The sequence below is a fragment of the Rhinoraja longicauda genome, chromosome 7 (genome assembly GCF_053455715.1).
Source record: "Rhinoraja longicauda isolate Sanriku21f chromosome 7, sRhiLon1.1, whole genome shotgun sequence".
Taxonomy (NCBI): domain Eukaryota; kingdom Metazoa; phylum Chordata; class Chondrichthyes; order Rajiformes; family Arhynchobatidae; genus Rhinoraja; species Rhinoraja longicauda.
This window is the reverse complement of record NC_135959.1, coordinates 26,621,867-26,646,227: the sequence shown is the minus strand read 5'-3', so window position 1 is coordinate 26,646,227 and position 24,361 is coordinate 26,621,867. Positions and strand designations below refer to the sequence as shown.

At 40.2% G+C, this 24,361-nt stretch overlaps 1 protein-coding gene across 1 annotated transcript in view; it reads right to left on the bottom strand.

Moving 5' to 3' along the window:
* LOC144595499 (Krueppel-like factor 5) overlaps window positions 1-22,535 on the bottom strand; it is a 44,978-nt gene extending 22,443 nt beyond the window's left edge. The window contains exons 1-3 of the mRNA XM_078403023.1: window positions 22,380-22,535; window positions 7,846-8,713; window positions 1,157-1,216 (exon numbers count right to left, since the gene is read on the bottom strand). Of these exons, the coding sequence (XP_078259149.1) occupies window positions 1,157-1,216; window positions 7,846-8,713; window positions 22,380-22,535 (1,084 nt within the window). The remainder of the gene's footprint in view (window positions 1-1,156; window positions 1,217-7,845; window positions 8,714-22,379) is intronic.
* Between the last annotated feature and the right edge of the window lie 1,826 nt (window positions 22,536-24,361).

Genomic DNA, 24,361 nt, shown 5'->3' with positions numbered 1-24,361 from the left:
GCCCAGACTCTTTTTACTCTCCTGATCTCTACCCTATTACAGACCCTACCCCTTTTGCTGCAACCTTAAACATTTCCAACATTTTATGTTTCAGTTTCAGATTTCTAAAATCTCTAAATTTTTGCTTTTGGTTTCAAATCCCTGACTTGTGGTTACAAGAAAAGACTTTCACTAGTCATTAGTTCCGTTGAGATTGCCGCTCCATTTAATCCATATGTATATTTGTAGCAACATATCTTAGAGCATATGATAAATGTAAATGTTATAGGTACAGGACAACTAGAGGAAGATCATCCACGACCATAGCTATGCTGATTTGTACTCAAGATTAGATTGGTAAGATCTGAATTTGCAAATAGAGTTCAATTACAGCTTCAATAGAGTAGGAGTGTCATATTCTGCTTGAGCTGAAACAACTATTCAGATGTAAGCAAGTAGCAAGAGCTCTCCATCTACTCTTAAAAAAACTGTGTGAGAATGAGAATATAAACTTCTCCATGGGTTTATGCTGAATCTTTTAGGAAGTCCTTCATCTTCAACAGTTTCCAAGCACCACCTGTACTTGTGAAAGAAAGTATTAACAGCTCAAACACACTTCTTATGAATCATTAGATTACCTCTGGTGCTATTTTAAGTACTTTCTATGCTTCCTAAATATTAATATTTCTGCATTGCAAGATATTAATTCTTGTTTAATAAACATGAAGACACAGTAAAAAGCTATTGGTTTCTACTGCTAGTTGAACTGAATTAGACCAGATTATCTTGTCCTTTTCTTAATGCAGTTTCTTCATTTCTTCCACAAGCATACTTTTGTTCCCCAAATCAACAAAATAAAATTATCAATAATATAAATATTATAGGCAGACACAACCACAACTTTAAAGATTTCTTCTTACCATAATCATACTGGATTTCGCCAGCAAGAGACATGGTTAGTATGAAAACAATGTGAAATGAGTCCCAACAATATTAAACCAGTTTAACTGGACCAAAGCAAAACATTTAGAATACTATTTTTGAATTTCCTACATCGCAATAGTATCTACTAGATCCATACTTGTACATCATGCCACACAAATCAAAATAGCATGCTTTGACTTGTCAACTTCCTCTATTTTAAATACAAATTGCAATTCTTAAAAAAAAATCTTACCAGTGTGAGTTCTCAGGTGTGCTTTTAAGTGTGAACTTTTGGTGTACACTTTAGAGCAACCTTTAAACAAAGCAGAGAATCTGATGGTTAAACACATGTTTGATCTAAAAACAGGATAGCACATTTTAAAATACTAGCAAATCATTTTGATCATCACTTTATAAACATGTCATTAAGTCATCCTTCAGCTCATTTTTTTTTAAGTGCTCAACCGTGTTTACTCAAAAGCCGTAACTCAATACAGCGTACAACTCTGCATAGATCCCAATATTGCACTTTACACTGGCTAAATATCACATCATACCATCACAACCAGGTACTGTTCATGGCAACAAGCATTGCAGTGTTCTGAGAAATCCTAACGTAAAATGGGAGGGAAAAAGTTACTTCTGTATTCATTTTCCAATGCAGGTACAAAGAACAAAATAACTTGAATTCAATATAATTTAATTATTTGTAAATACAAAAAAAAACAGTTAATGATAGGAAACCAAGTTATTGTCAAAATAAGATATCTGGTTTATTAATTTCCTTCAGAGATTGCCACTAGCCCCAACAATACAAATCCTTAAATTCCCCCTGAAATGATCAAACAAACCATGATTAAATGCAATGGCTGTCTCACCAACAGTCTGTTTGTTCCTTCCCTCTCTGTATGTTTCTTTAGTATGTGTTAAATTAATGTTTTTAGTATTCTTTAGCTTGTTTTATGTGGAGAGTGAGTGGGGGGGTCGGGGATTTTTTTTTAAAATCCCTTACTCGACAGAGATGAGATTTTATTCCGTATCGTATCTCCGTCTGCACTGCGGCCTAACATCGAGGAGTTGTCGGCCTCTGCTGGGGACCGACCGGGAGCTCCAACCTCGGGAACCTGTGGACAACATCGAGGAGCTTGCGATCCCTGTCGGGGACCGATCTCTGAACTCCAATTGCGGGAGCCTGTGGACTTTAACATCGTGGAGCTCGTGGTCTCTGGTTAGAGACCGACTTCGGGAGCTCCAAGCCGCAGGAGCTTCGACCGCCCCGACGCGGGAGCTTCGATCGCCCCGACTTTGGATGGTTTGACTGCCCCGACCGCGGGAGAAAAATGAGGGAAGAAGATTAGACTTTATTGCCTTCCATCACAGTGAGGAATGTGGTGGATGTTTATGTTAACTTTATGTAGTAGTGTGTCTTGTTGTATTTTTTAGTATGACTGTATGGTAATACAAATATCACTGTACCTTAATTGGAATACATGCCAATAAAGGACTTTTGAAACCATTGAATCGTGAAAAAAATATATATATAAAAAGAGAATTGGTACATGCAGTTAAAAACGACTGACTAAACTGCTAAGGATCACTTCATTACAGTATGATGGGATGGCAACACTGTGAAGGGATATGGTTTCAGGATTTTGCAAAAACATCTCATGGCAGTACTTCAAAGCAAAACAGTAAAGTTATACCAATCCTCATCTTTCAACCATCATGGCAAAAATTGATAATAGCAACCGTTATATGAAAGACCCCACATTTTCTACATTACAGCCTTAATAGTATTTTACTGGCTTGGGATGGTCTGGATCATTTATTCGTCAAACGATCATCAAAAAATGCAGTCCCTAAACTGGTATAATTTAGTTATGGACCTGGCTTGTTTGGGTAATCAAAGAAAATTGGCTACAGATTTTTTTTTCTTAAGCTGCAGAAGAATTAAGAATTGATTACTTAGGTGGATATTTTAATATATAAATTGACTGCAGTTTCAAAAGTAATTTAATTAAACGTGAATTATTGCAATGCTTGATTGCAATGCTTAATTAGGTCAATCACTTGACCTGAGCATTGCGATAAGAATCCGGCAAAAATCCCGATTTGAAACTCTGTTAGGTTCCAAATGCAATCAGTCAGTGTCCAAAATAACATGCGCATTCATCACAAGTCACACTGTGGCTCAATATGTATGGAGCACAGGACTAGTTTGTGTCTAGTGTTGCACGGCTGATTATAGACAGAGACAACATCTATCCTCTGTTTGCAAGATTAACATTAGAAAATTATTGTAATGATGACTGAAAGCAATTTAAAATGCCATAAACTTTTACTTATCTTGCTCAGATTTATTTGATCGTATTTCACATGAAATATTAAATAAAACCCATTTGCCTATAGAATCAGATTTCAATCTCAAATGACAGCAATCTTTTGAATCTTGCCACAACACACAATCAAATGATTATTTGGATTACAATCAAATCATGAAATCAACTTATCTTTAAAGCTACAAAACCAATGTAATGAAATCTCCACCTGAAGGAGCAATGTAATGAAATCTCCACCTCATAGTTCCAGTGACCCAGGATCAATGTCGACTGACATTGCATGGAGTTTGCAGGTTTTGCCCCATGGGTTTCCTCTGTATGCTCTGATTTCCTGCCATATCCCAACAATGGACAAATTGCTTGGTTAATTGTCTCGAGTATAAGGAAAATGGTAGAATCTGAAGAGTTTGATGGAAACGTGATGAGATTAAAACAGGATTAGTGTAAATAAGTGCCGGAGGGTCAGTCTAGATTCAGAAGGTCAAAGGGTCTGGCTCCATGCTGTATGCCTTTGACTGCAGACATTCTACGGCACCTAGCATGAGAGAAATATAGTTTTGGCCTGCTTTACCTTAACAGCTGGACAAGCCAGCCACACAAGTGAAATTAATTATAATAGTAGTTATAGCTGGTACTATTAAGGAAAACCAGGAGAGTAAATAGGAGACACGAGATAGCTGATAAAGTAAGACACAGATAGAATAAGAGCAGATAAAGTAAGAGACTCCAAAGAGATTCTACAAGTATATTAATGACAAACAAAATAACTTGGGAGAGAATAGAGCTCCTTAAAAATCCACAAGTCGTCTATGTCTGAAGGCACAGGAGATGGGAAAGGTGTGCAATGAAAATTTCTCTACTGTATTTACCATGGAGAAAGACATGGAAGCTAGCGAACAGGAGGAAGGTAGTAGTGATGTGTTGAAGAGAGTCCACATGACAGAAGAGGTGGTCTTAAAACACATTAAGGTAAATAAATCCCAGGGGCCTGGTCAAATAAATCCTACGGCATTGTGGAACCTAGGGAATAAATTGTAGGCTCACAATGTCTGTGCCAAATATGATGCCGAGTTAAACTAATCATTCTGCCTGCACATAGAAAATAGGCGCAGGAGTAGGCCATTCGGCCCTTCGAGCCAGCACTACCATTCAATATGATCATGGCTAATCATCCAAAATCAGTACCCCGTTCCTGCTTTCTCCCCATATCCTTTGATTCCGTTAGCCCTAAGAGCTATATCTAACTCTCATGACTTCTCCCGATAACCAATGTTGCCTTTACTTATCTCTTGAATACATCCAGTGATTTGGCCTCCACTGCCTTCTGTGGCAGAGAATTCTCGATAAACTACATGATCTGCACCGATGAGCCAAAACATTATGACCACTGAGAGGTGAAGTGAATAATATTGATTATCTTGTTACAATGGCACTTGTCAAGGGGTGGGATATATCAGGCAGCAAGTGAACAGTCAGTTCTTGAAGTTGATGTGCTGGATGCAGGAGAAATGGGCAGGAGCAACTTTGACAAGGGTTACATTGTTATGGCCAGATGACTGGGTCAGTACATCTCTGAAACGGCAAGACTTGTGGGGTGCTCCCGGTCAGCAATGGTGAGTACCTATCGACGGTGGATCGAGGAGGGACAAACCACAAACCGGCGACAGGGTGTTGGGCGCCCAAGGCTCATCGATGCACGAGGGCAACGAAGGCTCTCCCGTCTGGTCCAAACCGACAGAAGGTCTACTGTGGCACAAGTCACAGAAAATTTTAATGGTGGTCATGGGATGAAAGTGTCACAATACACATGCATCGCACCCTGCTGCGTATGGAGCTGCACACGGAGGACCAACAGCGTATTAGGCAGGTGGTCATAATGTTTTGGCTCATCAGGTCATAATGCTTTGGCTCATCGGTGTATAGCCCTCTATTCCCTGAATATTCGTGTGCTATTCTAAAATCCTCTTAAATGCCTTTATCACATGTTTCTACCACCACCGCTGGTAGCACATTCCAAGCATCTACCACTGTGTGGGGGAAAAATTACCCTGCACATCTCCTTTAATTTCTCCTCCTCTGATCTTAAAGCTAACCCTCTCGTATTTTACATTTCCACCGTAGGAAAAAGATTCTGACTGTCTACGCTACCTATTCCCCTCATAATTTTATAAACTTCTATCAGGTTCCCCCCCTCAGCCTCCTGGATGCTTATCTGTGGTTTAACTTACCTGACTGCATAGTATTTACGCATTCATTTTGCGTATTCGCATTCATTTTATATCTCCTGACATCAAGGCGATGCTTCTCTGAGCACTGAGAAAAATCAATCATCCCCTTCACCATAAACACTTTTGTCAAAACATTCATGACAAAATTGCCAATTGGAAAAAGTAATGCAAGCTGCACTGACAACAATAGCAAACTCCAGCAAATCCCATCCCCCCACAACCATGAGTCAAGGTCACGCAGCCACCAAATTCATGTTGTTCATTAAACATCCCTTCACCAATCCTCTTTTCTTCACCACACCCACACCTTCTCCTTTCCGTTGCGATCAACTGCATCCAAATTCCACTAAACAGCTTCACACTCAGGTCAATTGCCAGTGGCTAAATAACCTACATGTCTTTGGTATTTAAGGAAAATAAAGCACCCAGAGGAAAAACATTAGCTCTCAGGAAGAACATATAAACTACTCAAGAGATCCTGCTTGAATTTAGGATGCTGAAGCTGTAAGGCAGCATCTTGACAACACCCCCGCCGATCTCCATGCACACTTCCTTCCAAACCCCATCCCACCGCCCTCTTCACCCAGTTCCTATCCCCTCTTCCATCCACCCGTCATCTACCTCTCCCCACACCAAATCCACTATTTCATCCCATACCCACCTCGCCCCGACCCTGTTCTTCATCCCACCCTGCTCTACATATCACTCCCTTAACTCATCGGATTCCACCACCTGACTGAACTCCAAATCAACCAACCCCCCCCCACCCGGACCCACCTTCATTTGCCAAATCTTCACCCATCCCTTCCCACTCACCTCTTTTGACCAGTTATCTCCATTCTACTCCATCAGAAGGATTCAGACCTTAAATGTTGTCTGTCCATTTCCCTCTGCAGATATTGCCTGGCTTAGCGATTGCCACACAGCTTTTTTCTTAAATCTCTACAACTGTGCTGCAGTGAAAGTCACAAGTAATCACAGAAGGGAAATAGGTAGGCAATTCAAGACTGCAAGACTGTGTGGATGTTTTGACGCCCATCATTTATGCTTCAAGAGAAACTGTGTAGCATGCAGAGTGTCTGAATTTAGAAGTAACCTGGCTGGTTCACAAGTGATTGTTTGAAGACCTGTGTTGCCATTGCAGACATTTCTATATAACACCATTTTTTAAAGTAATGTAGACTGATATAGGACTCTTAACATGATATAATGGCTGCAATCTTTACAAGGCCAGTCAGGGAAATTTTGAATGCAGACACTTAAAGAATACGCAAATCAGGCTTGAAGAAATTAATTTTCAAATTGGTTGTGTAAGGCCTGGCATTTAAATGGTTTTGAAAGAGAAAAGAAGAGACTACAGTATTATGGCTGGAAAAATGAAAATCAACTTCAGATGTTCAAATAGTATACTGCTAACTATTAAAAGTTAATGAAGGCAAATCTAACACATCCAAATTGCAGTTAGGTCAAGACCCACACATCACACCAACATGCAAACATAAACCATTTCTAATGAGCCAACACCATCCTCGATCCCAAGGGTTCTAGTGCACTCATATCCCCCTTACTTTCAAATATTTTTTAATGACCTAGTAGACTAAATAATATAAACATCTGATTTTTCAGATGTTTATATTATTTGACAAAGCATTAAACTGATTGTAATAACTTCCCCAGTTCCTATTATTAAATTTTAACTTGGAATTACTGCTTTAAGTAGTAGGACAATTGGTCAGATTCCCAGAGAAAGTATCTAGATCGGAACAAAATTATGGACTGTAATTATGACTGACACTAACAAACCCAGTAGGGAATTCCGAGAAACCTTTCTTACAAAGAAAGTAGATAAAATTTGGTTCCTGGCACAATAAGAAGCCATTAAAATCAATTGCACTCTTTTAATAACTTACTCATTCCCAGGATGTAGACACAGATGGAAATGCTAGCATTTATTGGTTGTGCATTTTTGCCCTTCAAACTATGACTTGTTAAAATCACTTCAGAGGATAGTTAAGAGTCAACCACAGTGATGAACCAAGAGTCACAAATAGCCCAAAGTGGATTAGTCTGTCACATTCCCCTCCTCCAGGACATCAATGAACTGGATGTTTTTTCCCCCCACAAATCAATATTCATAGTTACCACAACTAATTCTAACTTTTTATTCCACATATATTTATTTACACAAATCAAAATGTCGCCACAACATGATGAGATTCAAACTCAAAACGCATTTGAGACGCATAAATAAAGGAGGGATGCAGAATCGATGTGCTGATCAAAGTGCAATGAAGTTCAGCAGAAGGAAATGCAGAAAATAAGTGGAAAAAATATAACTATTTAACAACTCGTTCATTTTGACCCACAATACATACCTGGAAAGTCACAGTGATGAATTCTTCTCTTCTCCAGCTCTGGATTATTTCTCCGGTTGAACTTAGCTGGTGAGATGTTTTGTTGCGTCACTGGCAGGTTAGCTGAGAGGGTGTGGGTCGGAGTAGGTGACCCCAACTTGCATGCAATCGAAGCAGCATATGACGGAGGTGGCGTCATGGTTTGCAACAGTTCTGGTTGCCTGTCGGGGCTCCCAGGCTCAGAATTGGGAGGTGATGGGGGCAGATACATGGGCTGTTGCTGGAAGAACTGCGATGCCATGGAAAAGTTGCCTGCTGAGATAGAATGAAAGTGCTTCATTACCGTCTGAGGATGCCCCGTTGCCAGAGTGTTCATGCCTGTCATGCCTGATGCTATTGAAGCATTGGTAAAGTTGCCCATACATGATGCGTTGCCTTGTGCATGAGGAGTGTCGCCATGGATGCCCACCAAGTCTGGGGAACTCAGTAACCGGTACAGCTGACCTTGTTGAGAGTTTGCAGGCAAATGCATTTCAGGAGTGGGCAGCTCCTGCTTAATGAACGCAGTGTTGACATCGGTAGACTGTGTGGTGTTAAACACACTAGTGAACTCCGGCAGGGCTTGGGTGTTAAGTGTTCTGCCTGCTTGGGTGAAAGCATTAACATCTTCCGAATGGGGCTGGGCCATGGGTGGTCTTTGTGGCTTATAAAGGCCAGTGCGGAGGTAAGTAACATCCGGCAGAATCACGTTGATATTGACGTTGTACGGTGATGGCTTTTCATCCTGGAAGAACTCATCCACTACAGAGGCACTGTCCCGTCTGTACTTCTTCAGCTCAGGGAGAGGTAGCAGCTGGGGCGACAGATACTTCTCCATCTCACACCGCGTCTGTACAAGAAGTAAATTGCAGCAATTAATACATGGAGCAAATTAAAAAGATTAAAATACTTACAAAAACATCAAGGCCCTACTTAAACATTGCCAATATGAAACCAACCATGTCACTTCACACATGGCATTGGCAAGACCAACGTTTGAAGTTTCTTTTCAATAGGTAAAAATAGCCATTTTCGAACCATTGTAATCGTAACGGTGAAAGTACTCTAATTAATACTGTTTCATACGCATAATTGACAATGAAGGAAAGGAAATACATTTCGCAAATGTGATCCTGCGAGACTCGAGATTTTGCTTCCATTAACCTTCTTATAGGTTTGGAAAATGCTAATGAAGAATCCTTGCATAGATGCTCCAGTACAAGCACATCATGCATGAAGACACAATGTGCTGGAGTAATTCAGTGGGACAGGCAGCATCTTTGGAGAAGAAATGGGTGACGTTTCGGGTTGAGACCTTTCTTCAGACTGTGAATCAGGAGGGAGGGAAACTAGAGATATGGAAGGGCAAGGTGCGAAAGAGACAGATCAAAGCAGAGGTTTGATGGCTAAGGCTCAGCCAACAATGAATCATTCTGCATTTCCTTGACCATCGTCTGCTTTGATCTGTCGCTGTCACACCCTTCTCAGTTCTTCGGAAAATAGTTTCTCGAGTCAATTTCCTCTCCTCTCTGTAATCTGCAAACATCTTTTACTGTTATAGGAAGGAACTGCAGATACTGGTTTAAACTGAAGATAACCACAACATGCTGGAGTAGCAGCGGGGCAGGCAGCATCTCTGAATAGAAGGAACAGGTGACGTTTCGGGTCAAGATTATCTGTTTGTCAGTGAGTCAGCACATAGGCAGCAGATTCTCTTGTTAAAAACAGTAAGATGACAACACTATTCTCTCAGAATGAAATAAAATCAATATGATAATCACACAATGCTCAAGACTCAAAACAAAGTAAACGCCAAATGAAATGTGGACACCCGGAGTACAAGAGTATGGCTCAGTTTGCTATACATTCTTTTCCTTCATCAAAAGGCTTGTGCTTTCATGCCCTGCCCCAAGAACAAGCACTAAACTCCAGGTAAACACACTGTGGGGATTTTCTATTTACAATTGCCTGCCATTCTTTCCACTTTATCAGCACTGCCATTTATCAAAATGGGACATTCCAAAAGGAAAGCAATGAGTTCTAAATAAATTAATCCCTTTCCTTTCCAGTCAAGAAAGGAACAGTGTCCCAATGTCCACCCTGTTCTAAATGGGTGGACAAATGTGACCGACCAACTTGCTTATCATCAGCTGGTCTACTTAAATGTCAGCCAGAAAATCACAATCAGCAAAAACCTCTGATAGATTTGGTTTCCTGGCCAGACTCTGTGGTGATCTTGCACCAATGCTCTTCCTATATTATTTGTTTAGACCAGATGATCATCTCCATTCAAGTTTGGGAATTGTGGTACAAAACGTGGATAATTTACAGGTGACTTTTGGCAAGCATGGACTTCAGGCCTCTATCTAATTAATTGATTCCTGAAGCACAAACATAGCACATCAACACTGGGGTGTTATGTGATACACAGAGGCCACGGTTCAGAATGGAAACAATAAACCCTTGCCTACAAATCCCCAGCATGCAAACATCCATTCTCAGGTAAGCTATCCTGGAGGTCTTTCAACAAAAAGGACACGAATTGCAGAAGAACCATCAGCCTGAACAGACTTTCGATATTATGGAGCTCTATTAGACCCAATTGTAAGCAGTTGTCCAGGAAGCTTTGAACAGGATGTAAACAGCAAAGCATTTCCCAATTTTAGGGGGCAGTTTACAAAAATTAGTCCTTCATAGCAACTGTGGCATGGATTCTAAAGGGCAGAATATTCCATGGCCTGGTATAAAAGTTGTGTTTATTTAGTTTTTACATTTTTGGAAATGAGGACTTGAGTTTTGCTTTTTTGAAGCACACACAAAACATGATGATTCGATCGTGCAAAGTGCATTTAGGATTAATAGTTTTGGATCTAAGATTTCCCATCAGCAAAATAACATGATATTTCTGAATGTAAAATCCCTTTGAATTAAAAGGAAACAATTCCTGCATAGCATGTGTAGTTTGATATAAATGTGTGCTATTCTCTTGACTGGAAACATCTTTTAAACATCAACTCCCATCAACATGTCAACCCATTAAGTGCTTAAGTAAATGACGTTGAATTAACGAAAGTAAATGAATTAAAGTAAATTAACTAAGTAAATGACATGTAACTGAATTTGAACTTGTTCGTAAAATACAAAAATGCTTTAAGGAAAACAGGTGATCACCCTACTCTATATAAAACTATTTTCAATAATAGCCAACTGAATTTTGTGTACTTGGATCTGAAGAATGACAAATAATGCCTAAATGTTGATTATGTGCATTTAGTGAAATTGATATTACTCTCCAAAAACAAGGTACATCAAAAATTTACAAAAGCACCACATCACCATTTACAAATAATAGTTTTACATTGGAACATCATTAAAAATCTAAAGGGTGTACTGCAAATTTCTAATTTAGGTGAATGTGTATGGCACATTCACATGGCAAACACATTCAAGCTGGCATATTAGCGTTCAGGAATTTTACAGGTTTTTTTTTTTAAAGACTTTCCTGGAAAAACTTTAAAATAACTTTTATATGATAACGACTTACTGAAACATAGTTGGGGAGAAATTATTCTTGAACTTTAAGCTAAATTAGCATTGCTATTTGATTGGAGATGCAGTTACAACCCATGGCACATACAGAATTAACGAACAAAGCTAATTTTCTCTCCTAGTCTAGTTTGTAAAATACATAGTTAACCTTGTTTCAACAATGTTCAAATGTTATATAAAAGGTAACTAGAGGACATTCCGTGCAGAGGTTTAAACTTGATCTATCTATTCATCTTATTTTACAGAAACAATTTCTTAAAGATTAATTAACATAAAGGAACATTAAAAATATTGCGTTTAGATTACTCACCTCTCTAACCTTTTCCCATAAAGTACAGCTGTGATAAAGTGGGTTTAATGTCAACTTCAGCAAACAATTCCGATTGGAGTATAAAGTTTATCTCTCCAGGTGCAGATATTTAAGCATGCAATGAACTGAATTTTAAATGATACTGCATTATAAAAGTTAATGTTTAATGAAACTGATACAGTTGCAGGAACAAAAACAATGAAAGAATAATTTAAAAAGATGAATGTGCTAATGGTTTGTAAACTTGTGGGTCACAAGGGAACATTTGGCTGCAGTTCTTCACAAGCTTCAAAAGTATATTTTAAATCTTAGAGTCAGAGTCACTTGCCTTCTTATTCTCTAAGCTGCTTTCTTTTTGTTGATTAAACAACTGAAAATTTAGAGAAACTTATTGTGTTCAATGTGTTTTGCTCAATTGTTAAAAAAACAAACATTGTACAACATCTGGAATGAGACTAAGGCAGTCAGAGCAAGAATGTAAGTCAGAAAGAATGTATATAAAGTGAGTGAGATAAAGGAAAGCACAGATGTAGACATGATTTTAAAAATTACTCCAATTTTGACTAATTTCAAAATCAGAAACATTGCAGTCATACGGCAGGAAAACAGGCCCTTTAACCCTGCTTTTTCATGCCAACCAAAATACCCCATTTCAGCTAATCCCATTGCCTGTGTTTGACTCAGTTTCCTTTAAACCTTTCCTACCCATGAATGATGTTCTTAAATCAATAGCACAAAAAAAAATTCAAACTGTTGACAATCCCAGAATTTGCCTTTGTTTAGCAGCTACACAGATTGCTCATTTACCCATATCACTTTCATCCAAGAATAAATAGTGAAATAACAGCATAGGGGAATTTAATATTTACTCATCCAACCCTCAAGGAGACTATGACTAATTAGTTACAGAAATGTATTATTCAAATCATACTGGTTTAAGTACAGAGGCTTTATTATTGCAGAATTCCGTTTCATAGGTGAGAAAAGTTTCTGTACAATGCAAAACAAAAATTGTACAACACTGTCTGTAAAAGATGAGGCAAGGAAAGTTATTCATGAGGCATCAGCTCATTATACACCAGGGTGTCAGGCTGATGAAAAGTTGAGTGTGAGATCCCAGGTCCTGGAAGTAAGGTTGATAGTTTTAAGAAAAGTTAGATAAATTAGTAAAACCCCATTATAATCTGCTATAATGTCAGAAGTGTTAATCCTCTGTAATGTTACTAGCTCAGTATTATACAGATGTTTCATTGCAAATGGATACAAAAAGACAATGTATTTTAAATTAGTTCTCTCAATGTAGGTGTGTTAATTTGTGGAAGAACCCCTATTTGCTCTGTATAATCATTTATAGCACATATGCAACAGGTGCGATCTACATACTGATGCAAATGAATCTTCTGCACCATGCTGCAGGCTCACCATTTATTACTAACATCGCACAAACACTGGCTGTGTACTTAACAAGCACATTTGCCCATGTAAATAATTCTCCCATTCAACAACTGTTGCATGTGTAAAAGAATGATACGTAATCGTGAAAATCATTCAGGATATAATCATCCTCAGAAAACATTTTTAAGCTTGTTTGTTTAAACTGGTACGGAGTGCAACACCTCATAGAGACGGCAGCAAGAACGGCATAGTGAGCAAACACATTGATGCCATTTATAAAACCATTCCCTCACTAGGATCCATTATCATCGAGCCAATCTTTTTAGTTACTCCAGTTTGTCTTTGCTAAATCATCAGTCAGTCATTTTTTCACGCAATTGTGTGAATAACCTCTGCTAAATCTGTTAGTCATTGGAAAATCAATCAGCTGCAATGTTTATTCCTGACATACTGCACGCGGAATTCCACCAGTAACTGAGCCAGCACAAAAATATTCCCTGTACTTAATTCGCAGCAAACAAAATTAACTTTACCCCTGATCATGTATTTTAGAGAATTATGAATATTATCATAATGTAGAAAGTCTAACCATCACCCGTCCACTTACCTGTTCATTGGTCAACATTCTTGATCCTTCATCACTTCTCTCATCTAATCTGAAACTTTTCAGCTATAAGGCTAAACTTAAGTTTCATTTTCCCGTCAGGTTGTACACTCTCCCAGAATATCCAGCTATGATCTTCTTAAATGGACAACATGCTCCCAGGTCTGCGAGACCAGCTCTTCATGCTAATCTATATGTACATTATCTTTATCCTAAAACCAGATGTTGGTATTAATGAATCAGTTTTCTATTGTGTAGTATGACGAAGTCTCCTTGTCCATTGTTAAACCAATGTAACCCATCAATGCCAGAAAAATCACCTCACAAAGAGAGGGCCTCTGGAATCAAAGTTGAATTGACAACATAAATTAGGTGGAGGCTTAAAATATTTTATTCAGAAATGGTCTTACACACTCTTCCTCCATAAGAAAAGGTTAATTTATTGATGGCAACCCCATGTCTCTAAGTCACTTCTTGATTGTAATCTTTCTTGACTAACATCAACTCCGTAGGAACCGGTAATCCTGTGGTTTTCTTTCTGTGGTCCCTTCTTCCTGCTCTCGTCAGCTTAGGTTACAGAAACTATGAACCAATAATCAGCCTCTTTAACTTAATCTTTCGAGGAAACTCAAAACTTCCAGATAGTTTACCTCCCCTAATCCTTCCTCCCACACAATTTTAAACCCGAGGTGTATAATCCATACTTTGTTTTTAAATGTACATTTCCTGATTTAAAGGCAAACCAAGCCATCCAATCTTTTACTTGGCCAGCATTTGTTTACGTTAATAAACAAAACTTCAGTTGGATCAGAGGCTTGGTTTCCGGAACCTTGATATGGCTCAGAGCAAAAGTGAGCTTAGAGGTGCAAACAAAAATGTGCCTGGCCCTAAAATTTCCATCATCCACATCTTCCCATTTCTGTGACCTCTTCCAGCCTTGAACTTCCAAAGTTTTTAAAAGTATAGCCTTGTGTACATTATTGTTCGCTCTAAGATCGAGCATGCCTGATTGTTTTCCCAGGATGCATTTAAATATTCTTAGAAGAACTGGAAGTGAAGGTTTCAGTGTGGGACATGAGCAGAAACTGCGAGATATATATATATATTGGGAAAATTCTGGCCAGTAATGAATGACCTTTTAAAGTTTCATTCTGGAACCACAGAAAATGGACATATGAAAGCCAAATGTGGCTGGTTATCCACCTTAATTACACACAAGGTATCAAATGTTAGGAAAATCTTTAAATGAATTATTTTTTATTAAGTTCCTCCCCTCTTCTTTCTTAACACATGTCTTCCAAAAGCATGCCCACATTTTCACACAAAGGATGATGGGTGTATGGAATGAGCTGCCAGAGGAGGTAGTTGAGGCAGGTACTATTGCACTTGTAAGAAACATTTAGATAGGTACATGGATAGGACAGGTGTAAAGGGATATGGGCCAAACAAAGGCAGGTGGGACTCATGTGGATGGGGCAAGTTGGGCCAAAGGGCCCGTTTCCTCGCTCTAAGACTCTATGAAATTTCCATTATCATAAATCATTCAAAACTCACAATCTGAACCTTCATGCCCCTTCATTACCACTCTAATTCCAGAATTTGGCAGAGTGACAAAAAAAAAGTCTAAACTGGAAGAACTGCTGCACAAGTTCACATGTGTGGGAGGACTGGTGACTAATGAGTAACTCTGCCTTTGTTTTAAGCATTGTGCATTAGGAAGTTGATGTTTCCTGGAATACAACCCAATTGTAAGTTATTTAGGTCAAATCACATTACAGATCTTATGTTCAGTGCAGGGCCGGTCAGGGGAAAGTGAAAGCTAAGATAGCGCAAGACTTAAGGAAGAAATTACGACTGAGAAAAGGATGGTACACATTACTGCAACTGTGTCTAATCCTATTGAAGAGGTTGAGGAATGAGAGAACACTCATATTGCTATATGAATATGAAAATGAATAAAGATTCTGCACTTGCTAACATACATGAGAGTAGCAGGAGATGGATGAAGTGTAGCAAGCTGAATTAATTTTATAATGATTCAGCAAAATTCCCCCACTTTTATCCACTATATTGTGGATATAGCCTCCATTAGCCGCAAAGATAAAAGCCGCCATTGATAAAGAATAGAATTGTGTACCAATACCCACTTTCTCAAACTGCCTTGTATTTTTATTGATTTGTGAACCCTTGCCCCCACAATCCTCTGTTCTTGCACCAGTTAGAACAGTATCCTTTCTTCTGTATTGTCTTTCCTCACTTTTCCTATCTGTAAATAGTGTAGTACAGTGCATAGATACATAAAGGAATAACATTTAGTGCAAGGCAAACCCAGCAAAGTCCGGTCAAGGATAGTCCGAACGACATCAGAGGTAGATATTAGTTCAGCACTGCTCTCTGGTTGTGGTAGGATGATTCAGTTGCCTGATAACAGCTGGGAAAAAAACTATCCCTGAATCTGGTGCTGTATGTTTTCACACTTCTATACCTTTTGCCTGATGGGAGAGGGGAGAAAAGGAAATGGCCAGTGTGCGACCAGTCCTTAATGATTATGCTGCTGGCCTTGCTTTGGCAGCGCAAGGTATAAATGGAATCAATAAAAGGTTGGTTTGTGCAATGGCCTGGGCTGTGTCCACAATTTGCTGCAATTTCTTATGGTCCTGGATGGAGCTGTTCCCAAACCAAGCTGTGATGCATCCCTGATAAAATGCTTTCTATGGTGCATCTGAAGAAGGTGAGAGTTGTAGGAGACATGCCAAACTTTCTATGCCTTTGAAGGAAGTAGAGGAGTCGGTGTGCCTTCTTGGTTGCTGCTTCAATATGGGTGGCCCAGGAGAAGTTGTTGATGATATTGATTCCGAGGAATTTGATGTTTTCGACCATCTTAACTTCGGCACCGTCAATGCAAACTGGGGTATGTGTACTGCTTTGCTTCCTGAAGTCGATCACTAACTCCTTTGTCTTGCTGACATTCACTACCTCTTTTGTCTTGCTGATGGTTCCAGCAATGGTTGCTCAACAATGAACTTCCTCCAGCTCAAGAAAGAACCATTCACCACATCTCTGTTGTATTTGCCAACTTTACGCCCATGCTATTATTAGCCCTTTTATGTGTTCTTCAATTTTGCTGATAATTCATTAATATGGCATTTTATCAAAACCTCATTGGTAGTCCATGTATAAGACATTGATTGCATTGAGTTCATCAATTCTCTACATTAATTCACCAAATAATTCCATCAAATTGGTTAAACGCAACTTGCACTGAACAATTCTATGCTCACTTGCATTAATTCGTTCATTTTCTTCAAGGTGACTGACTGAAGATGTGCTTGTAAAAGCTTTCCCACCATAGAAGTCAAATTTATTAGCCTGTAGTTACTGCACTTATACCATACTTCCTTTTCTGAACAAAGAAAGAACACTTTTACTCTCAAGTGCTCCGACACCATCCCTGTATCCAAAGAGATGACTATACATTCAAAGTCCTTGGACAAGACCTTAATAATGCCCTCAGTAACAATATGCAATCCCTTCATGAACTTTACACCTTCACGTAAATCCTTCTATAATTTACATGTCTATGGAATATATTTGGATTTTCAGTAATGTTGGCAGTTAATCTTTTGTCACACATTCTCCTTGCTCCTTCCGTCTTTTTGTATTTGGCTTGGCTTTCACTGTCTTTTTTACACTCGTTATATAGAAGAAAATAATCAAGTGTTTAGCAGAGCTGTGAATTACATGCAGCTAAGTGATGCAAGAACAACTGGCAAGGAACCTGCAGACAGGACTGATCACCTGCCCAGAGGTGAAGGAGCATGGAGACAGGAGAGGCTGCAGTTGCCGGAATCCAGAGCAACAATCTGCTGGAGAAACTCGATGGGTCGAGCAGCATCTGTGGTGGGGGAGAGAATGGTTGAAGCATGATGTTGGGTTTCGACCCGAACGTCAACAATTCCTTTTGCTCCAGATGCTATTCGACCCTGCTTATTTCCTCCAGCTGATTGTTTGGAGCTACTTTGTCTGACTTGGAAGGCAAGTCACTTTCAGTCTCAAAGTTACAAAGAAATATGCACGAGTTAAAGTTACATTTAGTTAAGGCTAAGTAACAGCACTAGAATGCAGAGCAATGGTATCCAACCACAGTATGTTTTAATAATATGATGCCATTTGATTGTTATTGCTTGCAGTTTCTAATATTTTCTTTATATTACTTTATATTATCCTGATTGTGGAATTTACTTCATTTTATAAACTTTTCAGTCAGAGAGTGGTGAAGGTGTGGAATTCTCTGCCTCAGAAGGCAGTGGAGGCCAGTTCGTTGGATGCTTTCAAGAGAGAGCTGGATAGAGCTCTTAAGGATAGCGGAGTGAGGGGGTATGGGGAGAAGGCAGGAACGGGGTACTGATTGAGAGTGATCAGCCATGATCGCATTGAATGGCGGTGCTGGCTTGAAGGGCTGAATGGCCTACTCCTGCACCTATTGTCTATTGTTCAGTAGTTCTGGATTTTGATGCCCAGACTTGACTGGATTTTCCTATCAAGATGTTCCCTCTTGACCTTGTACTGGCTGTCAAATATGCAAGACAACCTCTTGCACTACCATGTACTTTAAAAAAAATTGTGTATGGTACTAATATCTTGCTTTTTTTTCCTTTTGCAGTCTCTGCTTTTTACTATTTACTGCAGAATTTTACATAATTTAAGTATGATTTATTTGGGTGTTTGTCCGAGTCTTTGTGCTTGTGATGCTGCTGCAAGCCAGATTTTCATTGTACCTGTACCTACTTGTGTCTATAGTAAACTCATCTTGAACTAGACTTAATGTGTATGAAAATTCCTCGTCCCACAAAGTAAGGCGAGATAGCCAGTACCTGCAATAGCTCTTAATATCCCCCCACCCCCCCAAAAAAAAATACCTCACTCTCTATGACAGCAGCAACCTCAACTCAATAGCCAGGCAACCAGCCTCTATGGGTCTTGTGGAAGATCCAGGCATGTATTTTGCAAATAACATCCAGCTCGAAGTTAAAAGCCAAGGATGAACTTGCAACTGAACAAATAAAAGCTAAATCAAAAAAGAATATGACAAGCTTTGCACTAAATAAGCCTGAAGCAATTAGGCTGCACAAACCATTAGAAAATCAATGTCTTCTCTCAACAACCCAGGCATGTTCATGTTTCATCAGTATAAGAGTTGATGGAGTCCAAGACTGTTGCTCGGAATTCAGTTAACTAATAACGATCCTGTAAAATGTTTCTACCACATCCAACTGAAATGAAAAAACCTTAGCAATAGATTGCATTAATGCTGATTTATACAACACAATTTAAGGCAATGAATTAACAGTAACACAAAACCCTAATGGTACTTCTTATTAAAACATCAGATGTGCCGGTGGTAATAGTGAGCAAGCTTAATATAGGTAAACATCTTTTACAGGGATCTGTCATGCTCATGAACGTTTGACAGCTTGCACATCTAGCCCTACCATTTGCTTGGGATAGAATTGTAGCGAGTCATCTGAAACTGGTATCAGGAATTAGCAGCCACCTCCAGCATACCAGAAACATTTAATGGCACACTCACAACACTAATCCAAACCAGCTGCTTCTTATTCTATACATATTTTAAATTGACACATTTTGAACTACCCGAATACATAAACTTTATAATGAGAACCTCAATTTTACAATCAACACCTACTTTTTAAACAAACTTACAAAACACTGGAAATGCTTTGAAGATTTTGCTATTTGTGAAGTGTACTTAAAAATACCTTAGAGAAACCACAATATTGAGCATGTGAATTGAACAAAAAAGAATTACAATGGTTAAAGTAATACAAAAAAAGGTAGGCTTTTGAATATCTTAAAATACTTTACAGTTAATGGACTGCAGGCACTACGTTGGAAATGTGGCCAGCAACTTACACGCTGCATGCTCCGAGAAACAGCAAAGTCCCAAAGACTAAGTTATCTACTTTTTCTATGTTAATTGCTGAGAACCTATTGCATCTTTTTACCCCATGCTGAGGAAATAAGTGTACTTATTCCTAGTGAGGTCAAATAAAGTTGAGTAAATTCTACGCCCCCAGACAGTTGTTCAAATATTTTCCGAAACAGATAAAAATATCCGAAATAGAAAGTGCCATTGGGTAACAGCCTGACAGTGATGGAACACTGGTTAAGGCAGGGAAGAGCGGAAAAGGTGGGTGGGGTGTTGTGGATGCTCCTACAGTCACCAGGAAAACATTCAACAACCCCACTGCCATTGAAGAAATCAGTGCCACATTCCCCCTCCATCTGTAAAAGCTCCACACCACGCCAGATATATCTTAGCAATATTTTTGTCGCCCACCAGTGAAAATCAACCGACTAACGGAAAATCTGATCAATGGCTGGATAAGAGCAAACATACCAGGAATTTTGACTCCATCAAACCTTGAAACAAAAAGATGTTACAAAGTTTGGTATTGGCCACACGTTTAAGAGTTTTCTGATTATAGATCTTCCAGCTGTCGTTGGCATATTTTCGGTACACGGCTCAGAGAGAATTTCAAAAGTGCTGGGAAGTTTTTTCTGGTCTCAATGACTCGCTGTGTGGGCGAGGAGGGAGTCAAATGCTTTAATGCTGCAAGGCAAGTGCGAAACCAGCTGCGGTTCTCAGCAACCTTAAATCAGAAATAAAACTCCTTCGCCCTTGCCTGGTACATACTCCACATTGTATAGTCCGAGGGAGAGTCAGAGAATGTGTTATCCTTCACACCCCAATGCACGTATGTACACAATCATCGCCTGACACTCATTTTGCAGCAGGATTACAAGAGAATGTTGCTGGTTCACCATTCACTCCACAGACTTTAGCACAAAATGTTAGGCAGAACTTCCAGTACAGCACCGATGAGCTCTGCACAGCAAGATGATCTATCTTCCAACCCAACGTTAAATCTGAGAGGCTTCCTACTCCCTCTCTCTGTTGCTTGGCAAATCTTACAGTACAACTCACTTGTTGTCTTCAATGTCCTTGCCAATATTTGTCCTTCAGTCAACATTTCTCTAAAACACAATATCTAGTTATTATCATACTGCCATGTGATCTTAGATTGTTGTCTGCAAACTTGCTGCAATGCTTTCCATATAAAAATATCTTTGCTTCAGAATTTCACCACTGGATGTAAAGAGATTTGGACATTCTTTAAGAGCCACCAATGAATGCCATTGTGAAAAATATGCCTTTCTTCCTTCTTATCACATCAATTTAACCTGCTCCTACACTGCCGGTTTACACAGGAGCCATTCCCGCTTGGGACCCATACCTACAACTACCGAGGAATTCTCCAGAAAATCATATTTTGCAGCGCACAAAGCAATCACGATAAAATACTGAATGGCAACAACTCTTACCCAATGACTTCCCACCGTTTCCAGACCTTGAAGCGAGCTTTTTTTTGTTATGCTCAGGGCACGCTAGCAGTTAGCGCTGCTACAGTGCAAGAATCTCCCAAGCCTGGTCGAGCTAGGCGCAAAATCTCTGACTGACAAGTGAGTGACCCCCAAGATCAATGGCAGCTACTGGTGAAACCGAAATCAGGTGGTGCCGACACCACCGACTGCTCTCTGCACTCGTCCACTGCATTCAACGCCCGTATCCACATTCCAACTGCATCAGCAAGAGGTGAAGTTTGGGGACATCTCCACCCACCTCCCTCCCCTTTCGAGAAACAAGAATTATTGAGGAGGAAAATCAAACGGGGGGGTAAGGGGAAACGACGAAACAATACTTCCTGAATCCACACTTTTGCAAACTCATTGCAACCCCTGACAGATCTTATTGTCGACCGAAAACACAACATGAAAAGGAAACCTCCATCCGTGACAGATATGAAAAAGAAATTGTTGCAGCTCGATTGACTACGCAGTTAAACAGCCAACGAAGTGTAAAACGATGGAGGGCGGTCAATTGTTGAAACCAATGGGTTTAAAAAATTAAAAAAAAGACTGGCTGCAAAGTACTCAAAAAAAGAAATAAACAAGGTTTTGGAGTAACTCGAGCAGCATATCTAGAGAACATGGATAAAGCTGGCTAGAGTACTTAAAAAGGCTGGCTACAGAGTACGAACGAAAGCTGGCTAAAGGGTGTGAACGAAAGCTGGCTAGAGTGTGAATGAAAGCTGGCTACAGAGGACTTTAAAAAAGCTAGCTAGAGAGTTTGAAAGAAAACAGGCTGCACAGTATTTAAAAAGACTAGCCACAGAGTACTTTAAAAGCTAGCTACAGAGCATGAGATAAAACTAGCTGTAGAGTTTTTGAAAAGACTGGCTATGAAGTTTTTGAAAAGGCTGGCTATGAAGTTTTTGAAAAGGCTGGCTGCAGAGCATTTAAAAAGCTAGCTACAGAGCATGAAAGAAAACTGGATACATAGTATGAAAGCTGGTGACAAAGCATTTATGAAAGTTGTCTCCAAAGTATTTATGAAGGCTGGCAACTCCATACATACTTTTTTTATTTTTAAAGGTTGGCAACAAAGCACTAAATGACTGGCTGCAGAGTTACGCGACTGATTGGGAATATGTTTTGTAGTAATGTGTACAAGTGTGGTATCTGGGGAAGTCTGGTCTGCCTTGCCCTGCCCTGCTCTCCTCTCTGGAGCCGTACCTGGGCTAGCTCATCGACCGCCGACATCCCCGCCGCGGGACTCTTCATGACCCCGAACATCGCCGCCTGCTCCTCCGAGTTCATGCTCACCGACCTGAGCTGCGTGAAGACGGGCTCGTCGGCACCCTGGCTGCCCGGCAAGACCCTGCTGGTCATTGGGGTCCGCGGGGCGGTGGGGGACTTCCACACATCAATTGGACACCTCTGTCCGGGCGAGGGAGCAGCATCTGTCGCAGCCTCAGCCACAGCTCCCGCTCTCAGTGGCCCCGGGGAGAGGCGAGCGTCTAAAACATTCCCGCACTTTGCTATCTCCACCTCCCTCCCGCTGCCGGGCTGCCTTTGACTGGCACCCGGCCTCTCCAATTCAGAGGCTTCCTCTTCCCGACTGATGGGCCAGACGTCTAATCAACGCGGGGCGGGGGAGGACCCAAGGGCGAGCTCTGCTAATCCACCCAGCACCAAATCTTATTATTGACAAGATGACACCCAAACTCCATTCAACCCACAGCTCGTCTAACCTGGTGCGCAGATTGCCCGCCCTCTCGGCTCTTTGAAAAGTTCTTGTGATACAATTGTTGTTGTGCATTGCGAAAGACTTGCAATTCTACAGAAACCTTCCTCGTCCCTCACCACCTCATGGGTTGTTGTCCATGTACACAGAACAACGCAGGCACACTTCCTTTCCCAACAACTTACCACAGGTGTGTAGGAAGGAACTGCAGATGCTGGTTTACGCCAAAGGTAGACACACCAACCTGACCGTGGGAGAAGACATTGTGGCCTTCCATCACAGTGAGGAGAGGAGACTCACTGTGATGGATGTTTCTTTTTTTTTGTGTGTTGGTTGGGGTTGTGTAATTTGCCTATTTTAATGCTTTTATTGTGTAATTTACCTATTTTAATGCTTTTATTGCTGGACTGTGGGTGACTGAATTTCGTCCAAAAAACTTGTTTTTTGGATAACAAATAAAGATATCTTGAATCTTGAAGACACTAAAGGCAGCATCTCTGGAGAAAAGGAATACTTGACGTTTCGGGTTGAGACCCTTCTTCAGGCTGAGAGGTAGGGGAGAGGGAAACGAGAGATATCAAAAGGTACAGAGAACAAATGAATGAAAGGTATGCAAAAGGACCAATCAAGATTCAAGATAGCTTTATTTGTCATCCAATATTGGACGAAATTCAGTCACCCACAGTCCAACAATAAAAGCATTAAATAGGCACTAAAATTACACAACCCCAAAAACACAGTCCAACAATAAAAACATTAAATAGGCATTAAAATTACACAACCCCAAAAACAAGCAATGAATGCAGTGACTTGTGGGGTGCCGCAAGGCTCGGTGCTTGGACCCCAGTTATTTACAATACATATTAATGACTTAGACGAGGGAATTAAATACAACATCTCCAAGTTTGCGGATGACACAAAGCTGGGTGGCAGTGTGAGCTGCGAGGAGGATACTATGAGGCTGCAGTGTGACTTGGATAGGTTGGGTGAGTGGGCAGATACATGGCAGATGCAGCATAATGTGGATAAATGTGAGGTTATCCACTTTGGTGGCAAGAACAAGAAGGCAGATTATTATCTGAATGGTGTAGGAAAGAATTGCAGATGCTGGTTTAAATCCAAGGTAGACACAAAATGCTGGAGTAACTCAGCGGGACAGGCAGCATCTCTGAATGGTGTCAGATTAGGAAAGGGGGAGGTGCAACGAGACCTGGGTGTGCTTGTACATCAGTGACTGAAAGTAAGCATGCAGGTACAGCAGCCAGTGAAGAAAGCTAATGGTATGTTGCCTTCACTGCGAGAGAATTTGAGTATAGGAGCAAGGAGGTCCTACTGCCATTGTGAGACCGCACGTGGAGTATTGTGTGCAATTTTGGTCTCCTAATTTGAGGAAGGACATTATTGCTATTGAGGGAGTGTAGCGCAGGTTCACCAGATTAATTCCTGGGATGGCGGGACTGACATATAATAA